This window comes from Saccopteryx bilineata, chromosome 2 (assembly GCF_036850765.1).
Source record: "Saccopteryx bilineata isolate mSacBil1 chromosome 2, mSacBil1_pri_phased_curated, whole genome shotgun sequence".
Taxonomy (NCBI): domain Eukaryota; kingdom Metazoa; phylum Chordata; class Mammalia; order Chiroptera; family Emballonuridae; genus Saccopteryx; species Saccopteryx bilineata.
In genome coordinates this window covers 341,633,397-341,655,405 of record NC_089491.1, presented here as the reverse complement: position 1 = coordinate 341,655,405, position 22,009 = coordinate 341,633,397, and the positions used below count along the sequence as shown (strand labels likewise).

Here is a 22,009-nt window from a genome sequence, read left to right as displayed (position 1 = left end):
TCACGAGACAAAGCAGTCGTGGGCTGGGCATGGGATGGAGGTTTATGCAAGACTCACCATTTTGTTCTAATATAAAAATAGCTGATTCTTTTCTGCATAAAAGAGAAGAGCCTACCAGTTTTGTTTTGTTTTTGTCTTGATTTGGGCTTTCTAAACCATTTCTGAAGGCTAGGATATTTCATTCTGAGACTTACCTGGCGGTACCAGACCCCCACCTCCTCCACACCAACTCGTGTGCGGCTCTTGGAGGTCGTTAGTGATGATTTTGTAACAATAGTAAGTGGCAAGGGATTGGTATGCCAGTGACAGGGAGTGGCTGAGAGATTCAGGGATGAGGCTTTTTTTTTTTTAAAGATTTGGGACTTGAACACCTGAAAATTAATACTGTTGAAACTCGAACCGCCTTCTTTAGAACATTTCAGAGACAAAGTGAGCAGCCTTCTAGCTCTTTGAAAAATGTGGGTCTCAGTGGCATCCCTCTGGGCTGAAGCCAGAAGCCCAGCTGGCTTTGTTTCTGTAGTTTGTGGGCGCTCGTCTGTCTTCACCCCACCAAGTTGACTTACAAGTTTATCCTTCTTGAGACCCTCACTTAGAAGGAAAATGCCAAGCTGAAAACTGTAACAGCCTCTGCAGACCTTGGACTAAAAGGACAATGGAAAAGAGAATTAGAGTCCACGTGAGATAAGGGGAATCAGAGTCTCTTTATTTAACACCAGAGTGGCCCTGGCCAGAGAGCTCGGTGGGTTAGAGCATCGTCCCGAAGCACACAGAGGTTGCCCGTTTGATCCCCAGTCAGGGCACAGACAGGAACAGATCGATGTTCCTGTCTCTCTCTCTCCCTCTAAAATCAATAAAATACAAAAACAAAAACCACCAAAATGGACCCAAGGGAGGAAACCTCCTAACCCTTCCCCATCCCAGACTAAGCCCACAGTCGACTCCTCTCACTTTTGAGTAAGCTTTTGGGCCTACTCATGTTCTACTTGAGAAATGTTTGACACACTCAGAAATAGAACTAGAAACTTAGTTTACTGCTTCCCATTCGGGTGTTATTAACATGTCACTGCCAATTCTCTCTCCAACCAAAGCGACTGCAGTTATTTCTTGACATATATTAGCTCCACGTGTGCATGGCCTTGCCAGACGTGCTGTAAAATAAACTGATGCAGAATTTAATTTAAAATAATCATTTTGCTTCTGCTTGTTTCCACATTTGACTAATTGAAATGCCCTCATAGGTCCTTGAGGCAAGTTAGAGGGAAGTCACAAAATGAAATGTCTTATCTCCAAGGAGGGAAGAATGGAGATGGTTCTTTGGGAATACCATGAACTGTATATCCTGAGAAAATTATGCTCTAGTAAAATGCTTTTAGTTTCCTTAAGCTTGTTAGGGGTTGAATTGTGTCCATATGTCCGTCTGTCTGTCCTCCCCCCCCCCCCCCCGCAAAACCTCCTGTGTTGAATTCCTAACCCCCGGTACCTCAGAATGTGACCTTATTTGGAGATAGGGTCTTTACAGAGGTAATCAAGTTACAGGGAGGTCATGAGGGTGGGCCCTAATTCAATAAGACCGGTGTCATTATAAAAAGCCGAAGATTGGGCACAAACACATGCATAGAGGAAAGATGATGTAAAGAGAGACAGGGAGAAGATAGCCACCTGCACACCTCAGAGAGATCTGGGACAGATCCTTCTGTCACAGTCCTCAGAGAGAACCAACCTGCGTACACCTTGGTTTTGCACTTCTAGCCTCTAGAACTTCGAGACAACTAATTTCTGTTGTTTAAGCATCCAGTCTGTGGTTTGCATGGTAAACTAATCCACTATGTTTAGAAAGTTTCTTTTAAAAAAAATAATAATTAAGATTCTTGGTTAATGCAGCTAGTGTTTTTTAAAAAGATTTTTTGGGTTGTTTTCGTCCATGCCATCAGTTTCCTGTAGAGCAGTGGTCCCCAACCTTTTTTGGGTCACGGACCGGTTTAATGTTAGAAAATATTTTCACAGACCAGCCTTTAGGGTGGGACGGATAAATGCACAAAATAAAATTATGCGACTGGCGTAAAAACTGTGGTATTTTTAAATATAATTGTCGAACTTACAAGACAAGCGTCAAGAGTGAGTCTTAGATGGATGTAACAGAGGGAATCTGGTCATTTTTAAAAAATAAAACATTGTTCAGACTTAAATATAAATAAAATGGAAATAATGTAAGTTGTTTATTCTTTCTTTGCGGACCAGTACCAAATGGCCCACGGACCATCCGCAGCCCGGGGGTTGGGGACCACTGCTGTAGAGGACACTGAAAATCACGTGTGTCGTATTGGCAGTGCTTTCAACTTCACCAGTTATATGGGATTGGTGATTTGCACAATGCTTATGAACACTTGTGAACGTGGCCGCTAGACAATCAATTAACGGACTACATGTGCTTACCCGCTTCAGTGAAAGACTGGCTCGCCCACAGAGATTTATGGCAGTCAAACACAGAATTTGAGAGAGACTCCGAGCTGTTTTGGATGAGGTTAGCAACTTTCAGAAAGAGAAGTGGTTCTGAACATGGAGACAAGTTGATTTCAGCGAGCAATGAGCCAGTAGGTAGAGGATGTGTGAGGAATTTGCAAAAGATGGGACAAGAATGTTTTCCCAGTTGAAGGAATAAAGCTACGGTAGCCTCAGCAGATTCAAGAAAGATGTAAAAGATTTTGCAAGTCCTTAAGAGAATCTCACATTTCTTAGAAGAGGGAGGGGCATAACATGGTGCACTGGTTTCTCTTCCCAGGATCACACGCCTTTCTTTCTCTCTTCCTGACCCTGTGGGGGAAAGGGGCTCTTGGCTTATTCCCAGCCAGACCCAGTAGCTCTTCCTCTGTTTTCATTCTCCTGAATCAATTCTTTAATTGTGTTTATCATCATTTTATCCTTGACCTTTCCCTGTGACTCATACTGTCCTCCTCATACTATTTGACAGCATCTCTGTGTCCCCAAGGATTACTTTATTCGCCATCTGCTCTGCTTTCTACAGCATTTCCCCTGGGAAGCGGCTAACCCACATGGGTTCCATTTTCATCGAGGTGTTGATGACCGCCCCTAGGTCAGCATGTCCAGCGGTGACCTCTCCTCTGTTTTGCTGTCCTGGTTTTTGTCTTGTTGCATGTAGAACACTTCCTCTGTGTTGTTACAAATTCCAGAAATGAAATGTATCCAAAATAGAGCTCTTCCATCAGACAGCTGGATTCTGTGATCACAATTGGCAATACTGTTCCTCTTTGGGATGTGAACCTTTGATTTGAGGGGTTGTTTTTTGGGGGGGTGTCTGTCTGTCCTGCCCATCTTTGTTTAGCAGTCATTTTGGCTCCGTCCTTTGTCTTTCGCCTTGTGCGTGAACTGGTTCTGCATCACCTTGCCTTCTTCGTCCTGGGATTAATCCTGTGCAGCTTAGCCTGTCCTATTGATTTCACCCTCTCTTCAAAATGGTTTATCCTCCTTCAAGAGTCAGCACAGCAGCAGTGGGAACTAGATTCTGCCTGTCACTGACCAGCGGGTCCTAACACCTCACCTTTGGCAAATGAAGCAATTCCTCGCTTCGGTTTCAGTATAAATAGTTGGACACTGAATATTTCAACCTAGATATCCTGCCAGTGCTTGTAATTCAGCTTGTTGAAACCTATTCTGTACTGTCCACCACACCCGAGATAAAGAACATTTTAATGCCACGTGCCATCGTCCCTAGTGCCATCCGTGGAAGCCCACTCCTTTCAGAGCCTGGGCATGTTAGACCCCTCTCTCTCCTTCACGCTCGCACCCCCCCCCCCCCTGTCAGTATGTCTTGCCTTTTCTCCTTTGCTAAGTTTTATGTTTCTGCAACTTCCTTTCTATTTCCTCAGACAGTTCCCTATCCCGATCCTCCTTATCTCCCCCCTGGACTGCTGTGACAGCCCAGATTGTCTTGCTCAGGACCCGTCCCTGTCCGTGTGCCAGTAAGCATCAGATAAGTGAAGTGTATCTCTTTAAGGAGGCACATTTATTTAACAACTCTGAATGGCTCCATTTCTCAAATGTCATCATAACCAGAGGATACAGGAATGAGAGATGACTTGAGATCCATGTGGTAGGTGTCCATCATTTGACCGGGACAGTGCCCTACACTTCAGACCGCCTCTTCTCATGTATCAGCTTTCATCTTTCCTTGGCTGTCACTGTACCTTGTCTCCCTGTTTGGTGCTTCTCGTCTGAGAACCTGAAGCGTGAAGAAGAAGAGTGGTGAGCAGCACCAATTTGGGAGTCAGGCAGACCTCAGTTCAAATCCCAGCCCCGCTAGGAGTAGTAGCAAAGTGACTTTGGACAAACTGGGTCATCTATAATTCCATTTCCTTATCTATAATACAGGGGAATTGCACTTCAACCTATAGTAATGGGGTGTGAGCAGCTTGATGGTTCGATGACAATAAGACCACGTGAACGCCAAAGGAGTAAAAGTGGGTCGCTTTAGTGCTCGGCCTTCACACGGCTGCTTTGAGTATTTAATAATCACTTCTAGAAGATTGTAGTTAGCAAAAGACAGTAATCCTGGATAAGTGGGCTGTTGGTGCTCAGTATAGGCTGGTGGTTAGTTACTAGTTTAGCATTTGTGATTGTATTACTACTATGTAAATGCCCCTAAGTTGTCCTCTCCAAGCTTCCTGAGGACAGTGACTGCCCCGCACCCCCACTTGCTCACACTCGGCAGGAGCTGGAATACTCTCCTGCCTTTCCAAAGATACCCCATCTTTCTAATCACAGCTCCAACCCTTGTTTCCCTGTAAACCATTGCCTAACCACAGCCCACAGAGACTCCTGCCTCTGAACTCCTTGCACATTTACTTGGGCAACTTGCTCATGTTGCCCAGAATTGTAGGTTGTCCCTTTTAATTTGCAATGAACTTGGCAACCTCATGAGATTTTGAGCTCTTTTAGAGCCGTGCCGATATGTCTTAAATGTCTCTGTGTTTCCTTTTGTGCCCAACCCCAGTCTGTTTTTACACAGAGGACCCTTGATGCAATCAGTGGTATTATTATTGTCATTACTGACAAAGGAACTCTGTAGAGGTTGTGGTGGATCCCAAACTGTGCTTTAGTGGAGTACACTATATATTTAACATTACACAACTAGTGGGTAAACAGACTTTGATTGAAAATGGTATAAAAGCCCCACTGACATTTACTGGATACTTTTTTGGAACTGTATCATTTAGAAATGGGCTAATCTGAAATTATCTTTGCACTACTTATGAAATATAAACTTGATAAGCAGGATGATTATTATTAAAGTTTCATGAATATTGTTTTGTGTGTCAATGAAGAAATACTTTTCCAGTATCTTTTAACCCTCAGGGCATCAAATTGTTATATAGTTGAATCGAGGGTTATACAGATTAACCCTTTTCTAGGTGTTTAAAAATAGGTGTTTAAAAATCGGCCCTGGCCGGTTGGCTCAGCGGTAGAGCGTCAGCCTGGCGTGCGGGGGACCCTGGTTCGATTCCCGGCCAGGGCACATAGGAGAAGCGCCCATTTGCTTCTCCACCCCCCTCCTTCCTCTCTGTCTCTCTCTTCCCCTCCCGCAGCCAGGGCTCCATTGGAGCAAAGATGGCCCGGGCGCTGGGGATGGCTCCTTGGCCTCTGCCCCAGGCGCTGGAGTGGCTCTGGTCGCGGCAGAGCGACGCCCCAGAGGGGCAGGGCAACGCCCTGGAGGGGCAGAGCATCGCCCCCTGGTGGGCAGAGCTTCGCCCCTGGTGGGCGTGCCGGGTGGATCCCGGTCGGGCGCATGCGGGAGTCTGTCTGACTTTTTCAGAAAAATACAAAAATAAAAAAAATTTAAAAAACTGTTCATGCAGATGCATATTTCTAATATTCATATGTTTTTGACATTTCTATTGGTATATTCTATAATTTTGTTATATCTTATGTATATAATGTGATATGTAAGACAGATAAGGCATTCCATTAAGCATAGAAATTAATTCTTCCTTTGAGTCCTTAATAATAAGAACATAAAAAATCCATAGCTTCTATCAGATACTCATTATTCAGCTAAACTGTGTGTCCAAAGGATTTTAGGAAGTGGGAAAGTTGATACCTCTTAAACGAAGATGTTCATGGTTGTGTTCCGTTTAATCATGTGACCAGATTCTGAGTGGTAATCTATTTCACACCTACCAAACCAAAATTAAACCCTATATACCAATAAAAAACGGTGCTGATATTTTCTATATAATTCCTTCTCTCAAGCTTTGATGGAATTCAGTGAAAATGAATCCAATTCAATGTGTGTATTTTTTTTAAATCATAGTTGAATCCTCACTCATTCCTGTAGTTTCACCAGAATCTGATTGTCCAGTAGATAATCTTGGACTGATGAAATGGAAAGGAAATGTACTCAGATATGAAGCAACTTTTCAGTTCATCTAGTTGTGAAATACAAAATCATGAAGAAACAAAGCAAATAAGTAGAGACAAAAAGAACTAAATGAGCCAGTCCTTTAATAAATGATGTTTTAGCCCTGGCCAGATAGCTCAGTCGGTTAGAGCATCATCCCAAGGCTGCAGGTTTGATCCCCGATCAAGGCACATGCAAGAATCAACCAGTGAGTGCATAAATAAGTGGAACCACAAATAGATGTTTCTTTCTCCTCTCAAATCAATAAATTAATTAAAAAATAAATGACATTTTAAAAATGTTCTGAGTTAAGAGCTCTGAAAAGTCATGAAGATTTTTAGCATTCTTTTTTTAAGGTGGAGAAAATTATTCTCAACCCTAGAAAAAAGAATTTCTCATTAAACCATTAAGACAAAGAGGCACATAGAATGACCCAGGCTTGAACTTCTGGGTCACTTATCATAGGGACCCAAACCCATCACTCGACTTCCTAACTTCCACCCTAGGACCCCCGTGAGAAGGAAAGCGGAGAGGGTGCTCTTACCAATTGAATTGGCACAACCAGGGTGATTCCAGACAGTCTTAAGACAAAGTCAGATGTACGCTTACCCCATCCATAAAACATCCAGGCCTGGAGCCCGGTATGGACAAGATGCTCGGAAGCTTGAAATCCGGGGAAGCGTGAGAATCCTCAAGAATCAGGAGTGAACTCAAAGATGATAGAATTTTATGGACATAAATGGCATCTATGATAAAGTCTAGAAGGCAAATGTTTTAAAAATAGTACTTTGAAATGCAGACTTCCATACACTTAACCAAAGCAAAATGAGCATTTAAATAAAGTAGCCAAAAAGTCAGTTGCCTGCATTGCCTGTAGCAATGGGCATAAAAGAGAGTCTGTGGTCTTTGAGGTAATGAGAAAGAAATGACTTCTTACAAAGAATGGACTTTAACTCCGCTAACTAAAGGATATATTATAACGTCCACTTTATAGAAGCCGCTTTTCATTTGCCATATGCAAGGAAGAATATATTACATACAGCTGTATAAGTTGTCTTAAGTTTTAAATAATTTCTTTTTTAAGTGCTTTTTTGCTGATTGTTTTTCTAGCATCTGCATTAACTTGGGTCATTAACATTAAAAAGCATGGGAGGCCCCAGTGTCGATCTGATATTTGGGGTTAGGATTCTGACCTGCATCAGATGTGAGTGGCGAGTTATTATGTAGCCTTTGAGGAATTTCAGTTCTAGATCATGGAGACTTGCTGAGTAAAAATGAGGACATCTACCTAAGCTTTTGTGGAACCGTCTGGGCCTGGTGACCCCCGAGGGAGCAGATTTGATTGTCACAGGTTTTTCCTGCAGTGATTCCCCGGGTCCCTCACATCGCTTGCTCCCCACAGGCTCAGAACCCACCTTCACAGTGGGAGGTGACAGCCTCCCAGTCTCCCAGCAAAGAAGAGCAAAGTCAATCCCCTGTTTTCAGAGAGCCCCACAGGAAGGGCAGAGGTGACCTAAAGGATAATTGCGATTTTGCCGAAGGACCAAACTGAAAATGTGCATTAAGCCCCTGGCTTTTCTGAAAAGGAAATGGGCATATAAGGAGGGAAGCAGGCCTTGAGGAACACAGAGGTTCCTTAGGGACAGAAATGAGTGGGTAACTAACATAAAGGGGCTCCCTTCCTGGCCCCACCCCGGCCGGAGGGATCTAAATGATAGACTAGCAAAGGTGTGCACTTGAGTCACCGAGAGCTAAACTGCTGGGGCGGAGGTTCCAGAAGAAATGTTTGGAAATAAGTTTGGTTGTTGCCATAAGATTATTTTAAGATTAAGCTATGCAACTACCAGCAGTGTTTTCTTCCTTATATTTTAGAGATTCTTTTTCTTTTTTATTCAGTGAGAGAAGGGGAGACAGATTCCTGCATGTGCCCTGACTGGGATCTACCCAGCAAGCCCACTAGGGTGGTGCTCTGCCCATCTGGGGCATTGCTCCATTGCTCAGCAACTAAGCTCTTTTTAGCACCTGAGGTGGAGGTTATGGAGCCATCCTCAGTGCTCAGGGCCAACTCATTCTGTATAAGTACCACACGCTAACCGATTGCACCACTGGAGCTCCAGGGGTCAACTCATTCTAATTGAGCTATGGCTGCAGGAGGGGAAGAGAGAGAGAGAGAGAGAAACAAGATGGGGAAGGGTAGAGAAGAAGATGGGCATTTCTGTGTCCCCTGACCGAGAATTAAACCCAGGACATCCATATGCCAGGCCAATGCTCTACCACTGAGCCAAGCAGCCAGGGCCTTATTTTAGAGATTTTAATATAATAATAATAGTAATAATAATGATTTGCTTCCTAGACCAAAATGGCCTCTCCTACAGAATAATGGAAACAAGGCTATACTACCAAACTTGCAGTTATTAAATCAGTACATTTTGGGATTTAATACACAGCATGGTGACTGTAGTTAACAATACTGTACAAATACTTGAAAGTTGCTAAGAAAGTAGATCTTAAATGTTCTCACTACCAAAAAGAAAAAAAAGGGTAATTATATGAGGACGTGTTAACCTTACAGAGCCAGCATTTCACAATGTGTGTGTGTGTGTGTGCGCGCACACACACAAATCATCACACGATAACACCTTAAACTTATATAGTGTCATATTTCAATTGTCTCAATAAATCTGGAAAAAATAAGGCTGCACCAGAACAGTGTCTAGTGCCTGGAATGGTAGCTGCTGACCTACAAAAGGGGCAGCAGTAACCACACGAGGCCAGGCCAGAGTCTGAAGCAGGCAGCGTGGTGAAGGGCATTTGCAGTCACGCAGGTCTCCTGCCTGATCCTGGCATCTGTCACCAGAGGTAGCCAATGATGATTTCCACAATTTTATGACCCTTGGCTGTCATCCCAATAAGTCATAAGCCATCTTCCTCCCCTCTGTAAAATTCCACTTCTACACCCTGGCCTTTCCACCAAAAATCTTTTTGAAACAGTGAGAATAGAGCCACATTTCCTTTGTGTAACATCAGCACATTTCTTCCACTGCCAGCCCTGACTGACGCTTCCCCTCTCCCTCTCCACGCCCCGAAGTATTTTAGGGTTGAGGAGTCAGGGGCAAGCTAGAGGCCAGAGGGTAAGGAAAATGTTTAACTGCTTTGCCTGTGCAGTGGTTCAGTTACTAAAAGCCAAGGAATTGGTCCTTTCTATATTGCATACAGCACCTAGAACCACGTGCCTATTTAATTCTGTTCAATGGAGAAAAACCATTTCCTGTGCCATTACAGAAGTAGGAAGATTGACTTGAACAGAAAGAGCAGTGGGAAGAAACAAGTGAAGTAGGTATTGTGAGTAAGCAAATGGAAATAGTCTTGTCAGCAGCAGGGTGTATAGAGAAGTGTGGTCACATCAGATATCTTGGAGTCCGGGATCCAAGAAAGGAAGCCTCTGTCAAATCTAGGGGATCAGGCTGAAGGCGGGGTTCGGAGCAGGTGCTGGGAAGTCGGAGCATGGCCAGGCTGAAGTACAGACTGAGCCTGAATGCTGAGCCCAGGACAGGAGTTTTCTAGCGTCTGCCTTGGTTTTATTAAAAGTCTTGGCTAGGATGAAAAGGCATCGGCAGGTTTTCCTTTACTTTCCTGAGTGAGGTCAGGTGTGACAAGTGCCTGTGACTCTGTAGCAGGAGCGGGAGCTTTATTGGAGGCCAGGCCACTTAGAGTCCTTTATTCTATCAACTGAGTGCCAACCATGTATAATAAACTCGGCTTAACAGTGGGGAACACACAAAGAAGTGGAAGGTATAAGCTATAGTTCTTGCCCCCAGAATATATCTCCATTATGAAAACATGACCTAAATGTGTAAAAAGGTTAAACAGCACAAAGGCTAAGTGATTTAATTCAACAAGACAAGAGATTTTGCAAGGCAGAAATGCACTTTGTGACCGAATGTGTGGTACATATGCTAAATGCCATAGGAACGGAGAGTTAGGAGTAATCTCTGTGCTTGGAGAGGTCTGGGAAGGGGAAAGATCAGAAATGTCTTGTCTCTTGATAAGTTGAGAGAAATGGTGAAGGCATGCCAGTGGAGGAGTGGTGTAAGAGTGTGGGGGTAGGAAGTTCAAGACCCGGTAAAACAGCTTAATTAGAGTGGAGAGTTGCAGAAGGTTCATAGTTGGAAATGAAGACAACAAGGTAGTTGAAATAAATACGTGATAGTGTTGAGTTCAAGAGTCCTCAATTTTGCCTTCTAGAGTAGACACTAAGAAGTCATTGAACATTTTTGGACAGAGGAGGCATTTGCTTAGAAATATTCTAGGAAAATTAATGTGATGGCTGAATATGGACGAATTAGAGGAAAAGAGAGAGAGAGTGTGTGTGCGCGCGCGCTAGACCAGATGTCTATGTTTGCTTTTGTCTGACTAGAAAGTGATAAATATTTTCATTATGAAGTGGCAGCAAGGACAGAAATAAAGAGATGGATACAAGCCACATTTTGGAGAAGGGAGTATAATAAGACTTGGCACCTTCTTGACCATGGAGGCAAAGACATGACAGACAAATGCATAGCTTTAGAACCGAGTGACCAGAAGAAGATGTTACCAACAGAAATGGGGATGTTGGGTTGAAAGGTGAGGTGGCTAAATTTTTAGGAAAAGACTGAGTTGAGCTTTGGATGACAGTCTTTGATGCAGCAGGAGGCAGAAATATGCTCCTGGAAGGGACAAGGGAGAGAGCCTCGCTTGTGATAAACATGTGGCCATCACCTACCTAGAGATGACAGCTTAGCCTTTTTGAATGGATGATACCTTCCAGAGCAATTCAAAATGTTGGGAAAGCCAGCATTTTAAAGGAGAAAGAGGAAAAGAAACCACACCCAACACACAGTGTGCAGCCCCACACTGGCGAGGAGGTCACCAATTCACATGGACACAGATAAGAGCATCAAGAAGGAAGTTGTGGTCAGCAGTATCAGACATTGCCAAGGGGCACAGAGAAGGGCCAGGGGCTGAAAAAAGGACCAAAAGGCCACTGGATTAGGCAATTAGGAAGGCGTTCACCTTTGAGAACAGTCTCGTGGTGTGTGTACGTGTAGGGGAGGATGGGTTAGGGAGTGAGCCTTGAAGAACAGGAAGCATAAACCATTGGTTACAGGTGAGAAGAAGGAAAGAAGTCAGAGGGGACAGTGTGGCTCTGACTCCGCTCACTTTCCAAGTTGGGAATTTTTGTGTGACACACATGTGAAGGCAGCAGACAAAGATTAAGTCATTGATTCATCTGGCAAAACTTTAAATACCCGCTAAGGGCTTGGATACGATTAACAGGAAGAAACTGTAGGCTGTTAAGAGAGAGGACAGTGGAGGGAACAGGGTTCAAGAGAAAATGGAAAGGATGAACCATGAGAATAGGGGAACTATTTAGTGTTGGAAAGGTTGAGACCAGAGAGAAGGAGACAGTGGAGGATGGATGTAGATTCAGGAATGTTGTGAAATGAAGAGAATAAAGGTGGAAAGCAAGGCTGCCGACCGACCGTAAGCTTACGGACAAAGTGGAAGGTGGGTGTCCTGCTGAGAGAGAGGGTGGGCTAGGGCTGTAGGTGACGGAGTGGAAAGGAAAGTGTTAAATACCACTTCGGGTGACAAGGGGGTCAGAGTGACACGGACATTAGGGTGCCTAAACACCAGCGCGCTTAACAGAAACCCCACTTTGTTTGTGCTCTGCTGAGAGATGCTTATGAACTGCAGCTTAGCAGATGGGCGGTGTTTGTTTCTACGTTCATCTTTAAGAACTTATTTTTCCTAATACATTTTTTTCTTTTTTCTAAAGACAGAAAGAGAGAAAAGCAGAGAGAGAGGGGGAAGCTTTCATTTGCTGTTCCAGTTTGTTGTGCATTCATTGGTTGCTTCCAGTATGTACCTAGACTGGGGATCGAACACACAACCTTGTCATGTTGGGACGACACTCTAACTGACTGAGCTAACCAGCCAGGGCTCTATGATTTTTATTTTTGGTATCACCATAATTATAAATGGCACAGCTATTCCAGAGTTATGCTTTTATAAATTCCTGAGGTTATCTGAATTGTAGTCAAGATGTTGGTATAAAATAGTAATACTTTCTAAATGCATTAATTTATTGATATATGCATTTAGCAGAAAAAGTCAGTGAATAAAACCCATAAATTGTACCACCCACTTCCCCTGAAAGGCTGATATAATGTTGTAGACTATCTAAATGAAGACATAAGACCAACTCCTTATCTACTCAACCCTACAGAATTCAAGAGTAATTTAAGAATAAGATCCAAGGAATAATTTATGGTTCATCCAGAAGCTAGCAGGTCATGAGTGGTTGCATGGTTGGATCTGTGTGGGGAGATGTGTCTTCAAACAACTGAACCCGGGAGTCAGAGTGTGTGACAAGGAGTAGTCATTCATGCGGGACAACATTCATAATAATTACATAACAGTTAACGGGGCCACCTGATACAGTCTTTAGTTTTAGTAGGATAGCAACCCAGTGAGAATTGAGGAAGAATTCATTTCTATCACAAATGATATTTGTTAAAAAAATAAATAAATAGTGAACAAAGCCCCAACATTCTAATTCTGTATCTCAATCTTAAATAAGTTCCTGACTCGACTCCACAAGTCTCCCACACTCCTACTGGTGACAGGTGGAACATCAAGCTACTTGGACCCGCAAACCGAGTGACTAAGAATTTGCCTCTGGGTGGGACAGATTCACTTTTCCAACCTCGTTTCAATGGGAGGGAAATATTCTACAGGCCCCCTCCCCCAGCCACTGGTTAGAATAGAAATGAATATGTTGAGTTTATTCATGTGATGGCCACCAAAATTCTCATTCTTCCCTTTTATGTTCTTGTAGGTATGGCCTCACATGTTCAAGTTTTCTCCCCTCACACCCTTCAATCAAGTGCCTTCTGTAGTGTGAAGAAACTGAAAGTCGAGCCAAGTTCCAACTGGGACATGACTGGGTACGGCTCCCACAGCAAAGTGTACAGCCAGAGCAAGAACGCGCCACCTTCTCAGCCAGCCGCCACAACCGTCAGCACCTCCTTGCCGATCCCAAACCCGAGCCTACCTTACGAGCAGACCATCATCTTCCCAGGAAGCACTGGGCACATCGTCGTCACATCAGCAAGCAGCACCTCTGTCACCGGGCAGGTCCTTGGCGGACCCCATAACCTAATGCGTCGAAGCACTGTGAGCCTTCTTGACACCTACCAAAAATGTGGACTCAAGCGCAAGAGCGAGGAGATTGAGAACACGAGCAGCGTGCAGATCATCGAGGAGCACCCACCCATGATTCAGAACAATGCCAGTGGGGCCACTGTAGCCACTGCCACCACATCGACTGCCACCTCCAAAAACAGTGGCTCCAACAGTGAAGGGGATTACCAGCTCGTCCAGCATGAGGTGCTGTGTTCCATGACCAACACTTACGAAGTCCTCGAGTTCTTGGGCCGAGGGACGTTTGGGCAAGTAGTCAAGTGCTGGAAAAGGGGCACCAATGAAATCGTGGCCATCAAGATCCTGAAGAACCACCCGTCGTATGCCCGGCAAGGTCAGATTGAGGTGAGCATCCTGGCCCGCTTGAGCACCGAGAGTGCTGATGACTACAACTTCGTCCGGGCCTACGAGTGCTTCCAGCACAAGAATCACACATGCTTGGTCTTTGAGATGCTGGAGCAGAACCTCTATGACTTTCTGAAGCAGAACAAGTTTAGCCCCTTGCCCCTCAAATACATCCGCCCAGTCCTCCAGCAGGTAGCCACCGCCCTGATGAAACTGAAGAGCCTGGGTCTCATCCACGCTGACCTCAAACCGGAAAACATCATGCTGGTGGATCCATCCAGGCAGCCATACAGAGTGAAGGTCATTGACTTTGGCTCAGCCAGTCACGTGTCCAAGGCTGTGTGTTCCACCTACTTGCAGTCCAGATATTACAGGTAAGACCGTTCGCACTGGGACAGGAGACGCCGACTGCTGGGCACTCACAGAGAATGTGCAGTGTCAGTGGTCCCTGTCGGGGAGGCCAGCATCTCTGCTTGCAGTTGCTGCCTTCAAGTGATCCGAGTTTAGTCGGGAAATTAGGACATGCTGTGCACATGGAAATGACGATTAGAAGCCATGTAAGAAGGGAGCCAAGTAAGATTCTTGGCGCACATGTTCAGTGTTGGAAGGTATTCCAGAGGGTTGGGGTGCAGAGCAGGGGAGTTCGGTCCTCACGGATGGCAGGACCCAGACATGGGTGGAGGAGAGAGAGGGGGGTGTGCATTACTGAAGTCGCTGTGGCAGGAATGCGTAAGACTCGTATGGGAGACGAGAAGGACACTCACCTGGCCAGATCAGAGGATCTGTGGGTGATGGGAGCTGTGATTGGAAGGACACTTTGGGTCAGGGTCATTGGGGTCTTAAATACCGGGCTAAGAGGTTGCAGCTGCGTCCTTAATCGTGGAGTGGGCACTGAGGGGTTAGAGTAGCAGCGCTAGCAGGACGAGTTGCACGTGAGGCTCTGAGAAGGTGGTGTTTGCACCTCCACAGAGGCAGGACCGAAGAAGGGACAGGCTGGCTGAGGGCCTCTCAGCTTGTTCCCAGTGGGAGAAGGCCAAGTGCTGGGGCAGGATGACGGGACGGTGATGGCAGGATGGTAGGGACGTGCACAGCTGTCATTCCTCCACTCATTTCCTCCGCAAAGATCTGCTTCACTTCTTACCTGAGCCAAGCACAGTGCTGGTACCAGATACAGCTGCAACAGCAGACGCCATCCGGGGGTCTCTAGCATGCTGCCCCCACCCTGGGCTGCGCGATAAAGTCCCCTGGGGGCTTTTAATAGTAACTTGACTTAGCCCTGGCGGGATAGCTGGGTTGGTTAGAACATCATCCCGAAGCACAGAGGTTGCCCGTTTGATCCCTGGTCAGAGCACAGACAGGAACAGATAGATGTTCCTGTCTCTCTCAACTCCCTTCCTCTCTCGCTAAAATCAATAAATAAAATTTAAAAATAAATAAATAAAAGTAACCTGATGGGTCCCAGTCCCCACAAACTGAATCAACATCTCTTGAGGGGATGGTGTTTCTAACAGCATTTCTGGGGATCTCGGTGTGTAGCCAGGGTTGAGAACCGCGCTGGGCGGGGGACACGATGACAGCTGAGAGCACCGGCATGGGCATGAGAATAGGGTCCACTGACCCTGATCCCTGCACTCGCGGGCTCGCTGCCTCCTTCTCTGCGCCTCCACTTCCTCTCCCCTTAACTGGGGAAATTGGTCACGAGCCTCGTGGGGGTGGGGAGTTTATTGGGTCAATGGGGTGCTGTGACGTGGCTTAAGGACTTTGCTCCATGTCCCGCAGGCGGTGGGTGCACAGGAAGGGGTGGATAGGGCAGGCAGCAGGACGGTGTGCCCTGTGGCTGGTATTGGGCTGGGTCTGACACGATGCTGAGAAGTCCCGTGACGATGGAAGGTGGCAGGAAACAAAACCAACCCCTCAGAAGACAGGGCTGACGATGACACATGCCAGAGGTCGACATGTAGCAGGAGAAGCAGACACTCGATCGTGGATGTGCTTTCTTCACACTTCCTTCCAGGCCACAGAGGAAAAGCTGGAAAACAAGCTAGAGCCAGGTGGGTGGGCGCAGCTGGCCTCCACCAACCGGCTGCCCTTGTTTAGTGAAATGCTTAGTTTCGGGCCAGTCCCTCCACCCCATCCTCCGCCTGCAGCCTGGGCGGATCACCTACAAGACAGGGTCCCTGAGTGTCCCTTTCACCCCCTCTCCTAACCCTGACCCACAGGTTTCTAGGCCCCTCCACCTGGGCTACTTGCCTCCGGCCTTGGCCCACCCTCCCCCAGCAACGCCTTTCCCTCGGAGTTCAGGAGTGCGCCATCTCCCTGTGTGGGGCGGAGCCCCCTGCCCACTCCCTTCCTCTCCGCTCACTGGCTACTTAAGCCTTTGGGGTGGGCGCTCTGTTCTCTGCGCTGGACCCAGGTGTCCCTCGTCACAGCTGCGCGGTTAGGCAAAATGTGAGTCCGGTCTGACCTGACCTGACCTGGGGGCCGGGACTTGAGGGAGGGGAGAGGCGGGGGAAGACCCTCCGTGTACCTGGCAATGGGGTTGGACAGCACCCGTTCTCTGAAAGCTTGTCACTGCATCCCCGCAGCAACCTGCTGCTGTTGTGGGTTTATATCAGGTGAGCCCATTTGGGGTGGCCTAGGCCCTAGTCTGCTGCTTCCAAGGCCTTGGCTTGAAATTAGGGTGAACTGGCCCTGGCCGGTTGGCTCAGCGGTAGAGCGTCGGCCTGGCGTGCGGGGGACCTGGGTTCGATTCCCGGCCAGGGCACACAGGAGAAGCGCCCATTTGCTTCTCCACCCCCTCCCTCCTTCCTCTCTGTCTCTCTCTTCCCCTCCCGCAGCCAAGGCTCCATTGGAGCAAGGATGGCCCGGGCGCTGGGGATGGCTCCTTGGCCTCTGCCCCAGGTGCTAGAGTGGCTCTGGTCGCGGCAGAGCGACGCCCCAGAGGGGCAGAGCATCGCCCCCTGGAGGGCAGAGCATCGCCCCTGGTGGGCGTGCCGGGTGGATCCCGGTCGGGCGCATGCGGGAGTCTGTCTGACTGTCTTTCCCCGTTTCCAGCTTCAGAAAAGAAAAAGAAAAAAGAAAAGAAAAAAAAAAAAAGAAATTAGGGTGAACTACAGTCAGGGTGGGCTGCTCGGGCTGCCACGGTTTAGTTATCCTGAATTGTCGTTAAGTGAACAGGTACTTGCTCTGTTCAAGTTACTAAAAAATGAGCATGGCAAGCCGTAAAAACACTTTTGCAAACTCCATGTAAAAGGCAGTGCACTTAGAGCAGAATTTGGTGAGCCAGTAAGTTGACTTTGGGATTCTTAAATACTTATCTTCTCACCTTGGACCCATGAGGCAGCACTTCCCACTGCTGTCCCAAAAGATGATTGCTCAATTTTACTTGGTTTTTATGTGCCCCAGTACCCAGGACCCTTCCACTCAGGAAATCTGGGGTGGGAGGGGCCAGGGGAACATCTCCCATGGGTGGTGAGGGCTTGTGTGTAGACTTTCCGAAGAGGGTGTGCCTGTGGATGAGCTGCTTGTGGTAGAGGGGCACTTATGCTCCGAGTCCAAGCGGACACAGGGCTGAGTCTCCCAGGGTTCCCCTGTCCCTGAGCTGGATGCATTCCCCCTGCACCCCGGACCTCTTGCTTTCAAAGGGGAGAACACTTACATGTCCTTCCCTGTTTTAAATGGGACAGTATTAAGAGTCTCATCTCTGCCTAGTGATGTGGAAACAGTGTGACATAAAGAGGTATTCCTGTCTGTAGCCTGGGGTACCTGGCCAACAAGATGCAGGTACCATTTCCTTCCTGTTTGGCATTTGTTAAGCCAAAGGAGGGGCCGTCTTGCTGTAGGCATTCAGTGAGGCAAGCATTCAGTGTTTTTCAGAAAACAGATTGCATTTTTAGTTTTAAGTCTGATGCATGGGTAGCCTCTTCCAACTTGATGTCATCAGTTACATAGTTAAGTGTCAAACCGTCCTGGTTCTCAAGGCTTTTTATGCATAAGAATCACCTGGAGGAGAGCTTGTTAACAGATTTCTGCCAAGGTCCTGCTCCGAACCCGCTGCACCAGAGTACCCAGAGAAGCGCCCCCCGAGAGAGTGTACGTTCACACACAGATATGCACGCAGACACACATGGAATTGGAGGTGAGGTGGTCTTACTTAGACCCGCTGTTTGAGAAACACTGCTGGGGGGGAAGGGATTTTCTTAATGAAGTCACCTTGCAGGTGTCCTCACCCTAAGGAATGGAGTTGTGGGTGATCCTGCTCCCTCCACCTGACCTTGGAAGTCCTTGCCTTGCCCTTTTTGATTCCACACTGATGCCAGTTATTTCTTTTGGAGTGGGCAGTACATGGGTATGGGGACTCTATCAGTGTGGCCAGCAAGCTAGAATCAAAACCAAACATTAAGCTCTACATGCAAGGAAAACAAACAAAAAGATATGCCCTTCAGGCCAAAAGTAGTCGGCAATTAAAATGTGTAGATTTTCATTTGTTTTTTTCTGCTCTGGGCTATTCAAAATACTCTCATCTGTTAGACTTAATTTTAAATACTTCACATCATTATTAGGACCCCTCCCCCCAAAATGGGCATCAAAATTTAGGACCTAAGAAATGGCCAGTAATCTACTTTTTCATAATAATTTAACCCTTTTTGTCTGATTCTTTTGGTTGCAGAGACTGTCTTCATGTGATTCCATGGTTGTTTTAGGTGGGGGGGTGGGGGTGGAGGTATATTTTAATTCTGTTCAGCTCATCAATTGTCCATTGAGCACCTACTATGTGTCCTGGGGTCGATCTACCAAAGGGTAGGAGATAAGGCCTGTGCTCTGATTTTTGAGGAGCATACAATCTCTCTAAGGAGGTTAAAAGACAGACTGCCTAGAGTATAATCCAAATGCTTTGATATTATAAATGTTTGTTCCTTCAACAGATATTCATTGAGACTGTAGGGAACCAGTGATGAGAAAAAACAGTTAAAGAAATTCAAAGTCAAGGAAAGATTTTGCAAGGTGGGTTGATAGGGAAGGTTTATAGAAAAGCTACATTGAGGTAGGTCTTAAAAGATACGAGGTGTGGGTGGCAGGACTAGGGAGATTGGGAATTGAAGGCTCGGGTTGGAAAATACAGGTTTAGGTGAGTGACATCTGACAATGGCGGTTTTGATGTAGTCTTGAACAGCTTGGATTTAACAAGGAGTAATTCGATGACATTTAGGATATTAATGAGGTTAATCAGTTGGGATGGCCAAAAAAGAAAAAAGCTGGGGAGAACCCAGAAGCTTGGGAACAATAAACAGTAGTTACTCAGGAATAAAGGGAAGAGGCCTTAGGTTTTAGTCCCCCCACCCCAAGTATAAATATGAACATGTGTGCTTCTCACTTTTCTGGTCCTATGATTATAGAATTGGATTAGGGGGAGTAGCTGTTTGTTTGTTTTGCTCTCTTTTGTTCATTGACAAAAGTTTTTAAGCTCTGTCTCCTCTGGACCTGGTCTCAAATCCCACCACAACCATTGAGTAATAGGCTCCAGAAGGAGAGTTGAGAGACTTGAGTTGCAATCCTGGCCCTGCCTGTCCCCAGCTAACTGTGTCCCACTTAGTCATTATTGGTAGAACGTCAACTGTGAACCATCCACACTCCTGCATCTGGGTCTTATTATGACCGGGACCTGCCTTTGTGTGACAGTTGGCCAGGGGGACAGTTTTCTCTCCTGTGGGTTGACCTTGGCCTCATTAGCCCAAGCTGGGAACCCGCCATGATCCCATTTGTAGGGAACATAGCCTCCTCCCAAACGCCTTGCAGGCAGACCTCATTTTATTGCACCATACAGATGTTGTGGGTTTTATAAATTGAAGGCAAGCGCCTCCACCAGCAAAAAAGATGGACGGCTCTTGTTGTTGCAACTCACTTGATTGCAGTGGTCTGGAACCAAACCCACCATATCCGCAAGGCAGACCTGGGTTCTCAGTCCCTTCAAAAGAGGGGCGTAGCTTTACGAAGCCATGAACATGCATAGCTTCAACAATTGAGTCACTTGTGCAGATTATAAAGTATAAAAGGTGACTGAAGAAGTCCGGTTTGATTGGAAAGAGCTGAAAGCAAGGAAATGCATTGCAGGTGTTAGCTGTTTGAATTAATTTGCCTTTTATTACGAATACAAGCAATAGAGAACATTGCTCGTTTACACCTGAGGATTTGAGCGAACTCTGCAACCCCCTGGCAGCCTTATTCACTCGGGAGACGGTTCTAAGTATGTGAAAGCTTTAGGGTTGCAGCACTTTACGGAGGAAGAGGAATCAATACGTGATCTTGGCTGTTGCGTTATCTCCAGATTTTCCCTTGCTCGTCTCTTCAATCTTGAGCTGCACGGTAGAATAATTTGAAATGAAAGTTTTCTTAATTATGAAATAATTGAAGGTGGAAGCTCTGTGTGTATGTGAGTGGATCTCTGCCCAGGTGCTTCAGTACCCCCCCCCCCGACACACACTTTCACTCTCTCATATAGCACAGTATAACCCCCCACGTGACATACACAGGCAGAAGTGTACTTGTGAGCACCTTGGTGAGAGACAGAAGCTAACACTCAGGTCCGACAGATGCTGACATGCACAGATGCCCACCACATCTGTGGAAGGAGGCACCCAGACCCATGCAGCACACACACGTACATGTGCAAGGACACATGTATACCTTCAAAGACATTGAAATACTTCATAATCTGCAGGTCACATGAGCCAACCAGAGCCCCCCCCCCAGAGACCAAGGGCTCAGGTACTAGAACTGTGTTAATGCCCCAGAAACTTGGCCCAATTTTCTGCCTTGCTGCAGAGCTGCCAACATGTCCCCAAACCCGAGGACAGTAGGGCTGGACCCACTCTTGGGCTCAAGGTATAAACCAGTAATTTTCAAAATGCCATCCAAGGACCTCACTCCCCACCCTCAGTCCTGCCCCAGAGTCACCCAGGTGCTTGTTGAAAATGAAGATTTTTGGGTTGCAAAATAAACTAAGGGATAGGCTCTCTGGGGTGGGGACAGGTGACATACATTTAAACAAGCTCAGCAGCTAATTTTTTCCCCACTTTGTTGAGGTATGATTGGCATATGAAAAACTGTACATATTTAATGTGGACGACTTGATGAGTTGGGAGATAGGTATATACCCATGAAACCATCTCCACAACCTATGCTTTCCTCCAGAAGTCATCCCAGGGTGACATGCTCTGCCTCCTCAGTTTAACAAGAGATGTGCTCCACACCAGACCTCCAAGCACAGTGAATACGGACACACCCAGCCGTATTGCAATCCTGGCCCTGCCTGTCCCCAGCTAACTGTGTCCCACTTAGTCATTATTGGTAGAACATCAACTGTGAACAGACCCCTCCAGAAGTTTCCTCCTACCCTATTTATCATCGTTGTCGTCATCATCATCATCATTTTGTCCTTTGAGAACTGTTGCCCCAAATGGCTTGGATTCCAGAGTCCATTTTGCCCATGGGGAGTGAACTAAGTGCCCTATCGGGGTGGGCAAAGGGAGGCCATAGGTGACAACCTGGCTTCAAGCTGTTGCTCTTTCATCTGAGTGGTTGGCAGCCCCTCTGTGGGGTCAGTTGTTACTTTACTTGTGATCAGACCCCCCTAAGCCCCATTGGTGGTGACAGTGAAGACTGAAAAATACTTGGTGAGTGTGGTAGAGGTCACGTGCATTGGTGAACTGGCAAGTGGGTGGTCCAAGAAGGACTGGAGTTGGGGGTAGAGCAGATGAACATCAGAGGGGATCTCGGTACACAGTCGTTCCTGCATAATTCGCAGCTGACATGGCACTTACTGCTAAGTAGCTACTGAGCTCTCCCTATAGCCACAGCTGGGTCTGGAGCTATGATACTCGTTCATGCATCGGCTGCGTAATTTTTTGAATTCCGAAGATATGCCAGACACTGTGCTTTGTGCTGAGGTTTCAAGAAATGAGTAGGAGTGCCCTTGGCTATGCAGTTCTGTCCCAAAGCTGTCTGTCC

At 46.4% G+C, this 22,009-nt stretch overlaps 1 protein-coding gene across 5 annotated transcripts in view; it reads left to right on the top strand.

The window, feature by feature from the left end:
• The window catches only part of HIPK2 (homeodomain interacting protein kinase 2), a 174,160-nt gene that overhangs the window by 42,113 nt on the left and 110,038 nt on the right, over nucleotides 1-22,009 (top strand). For all 5 annotated transcript variants that reach the window (XM_066262437.1, XM_066262436.1, XM_066262434.1 and 2 more), the window contains exon 2: nucleotides 13,293-14,376. In XM_066262437.1, the coding sequence (XP_066118534.1) occupies nucleotides 13,293-14,376 (1,084 nt within the window). The remainder of the gene's footprint in view (nucleotides 1-13,292; nucleotides 14,377-22,009) is intronic.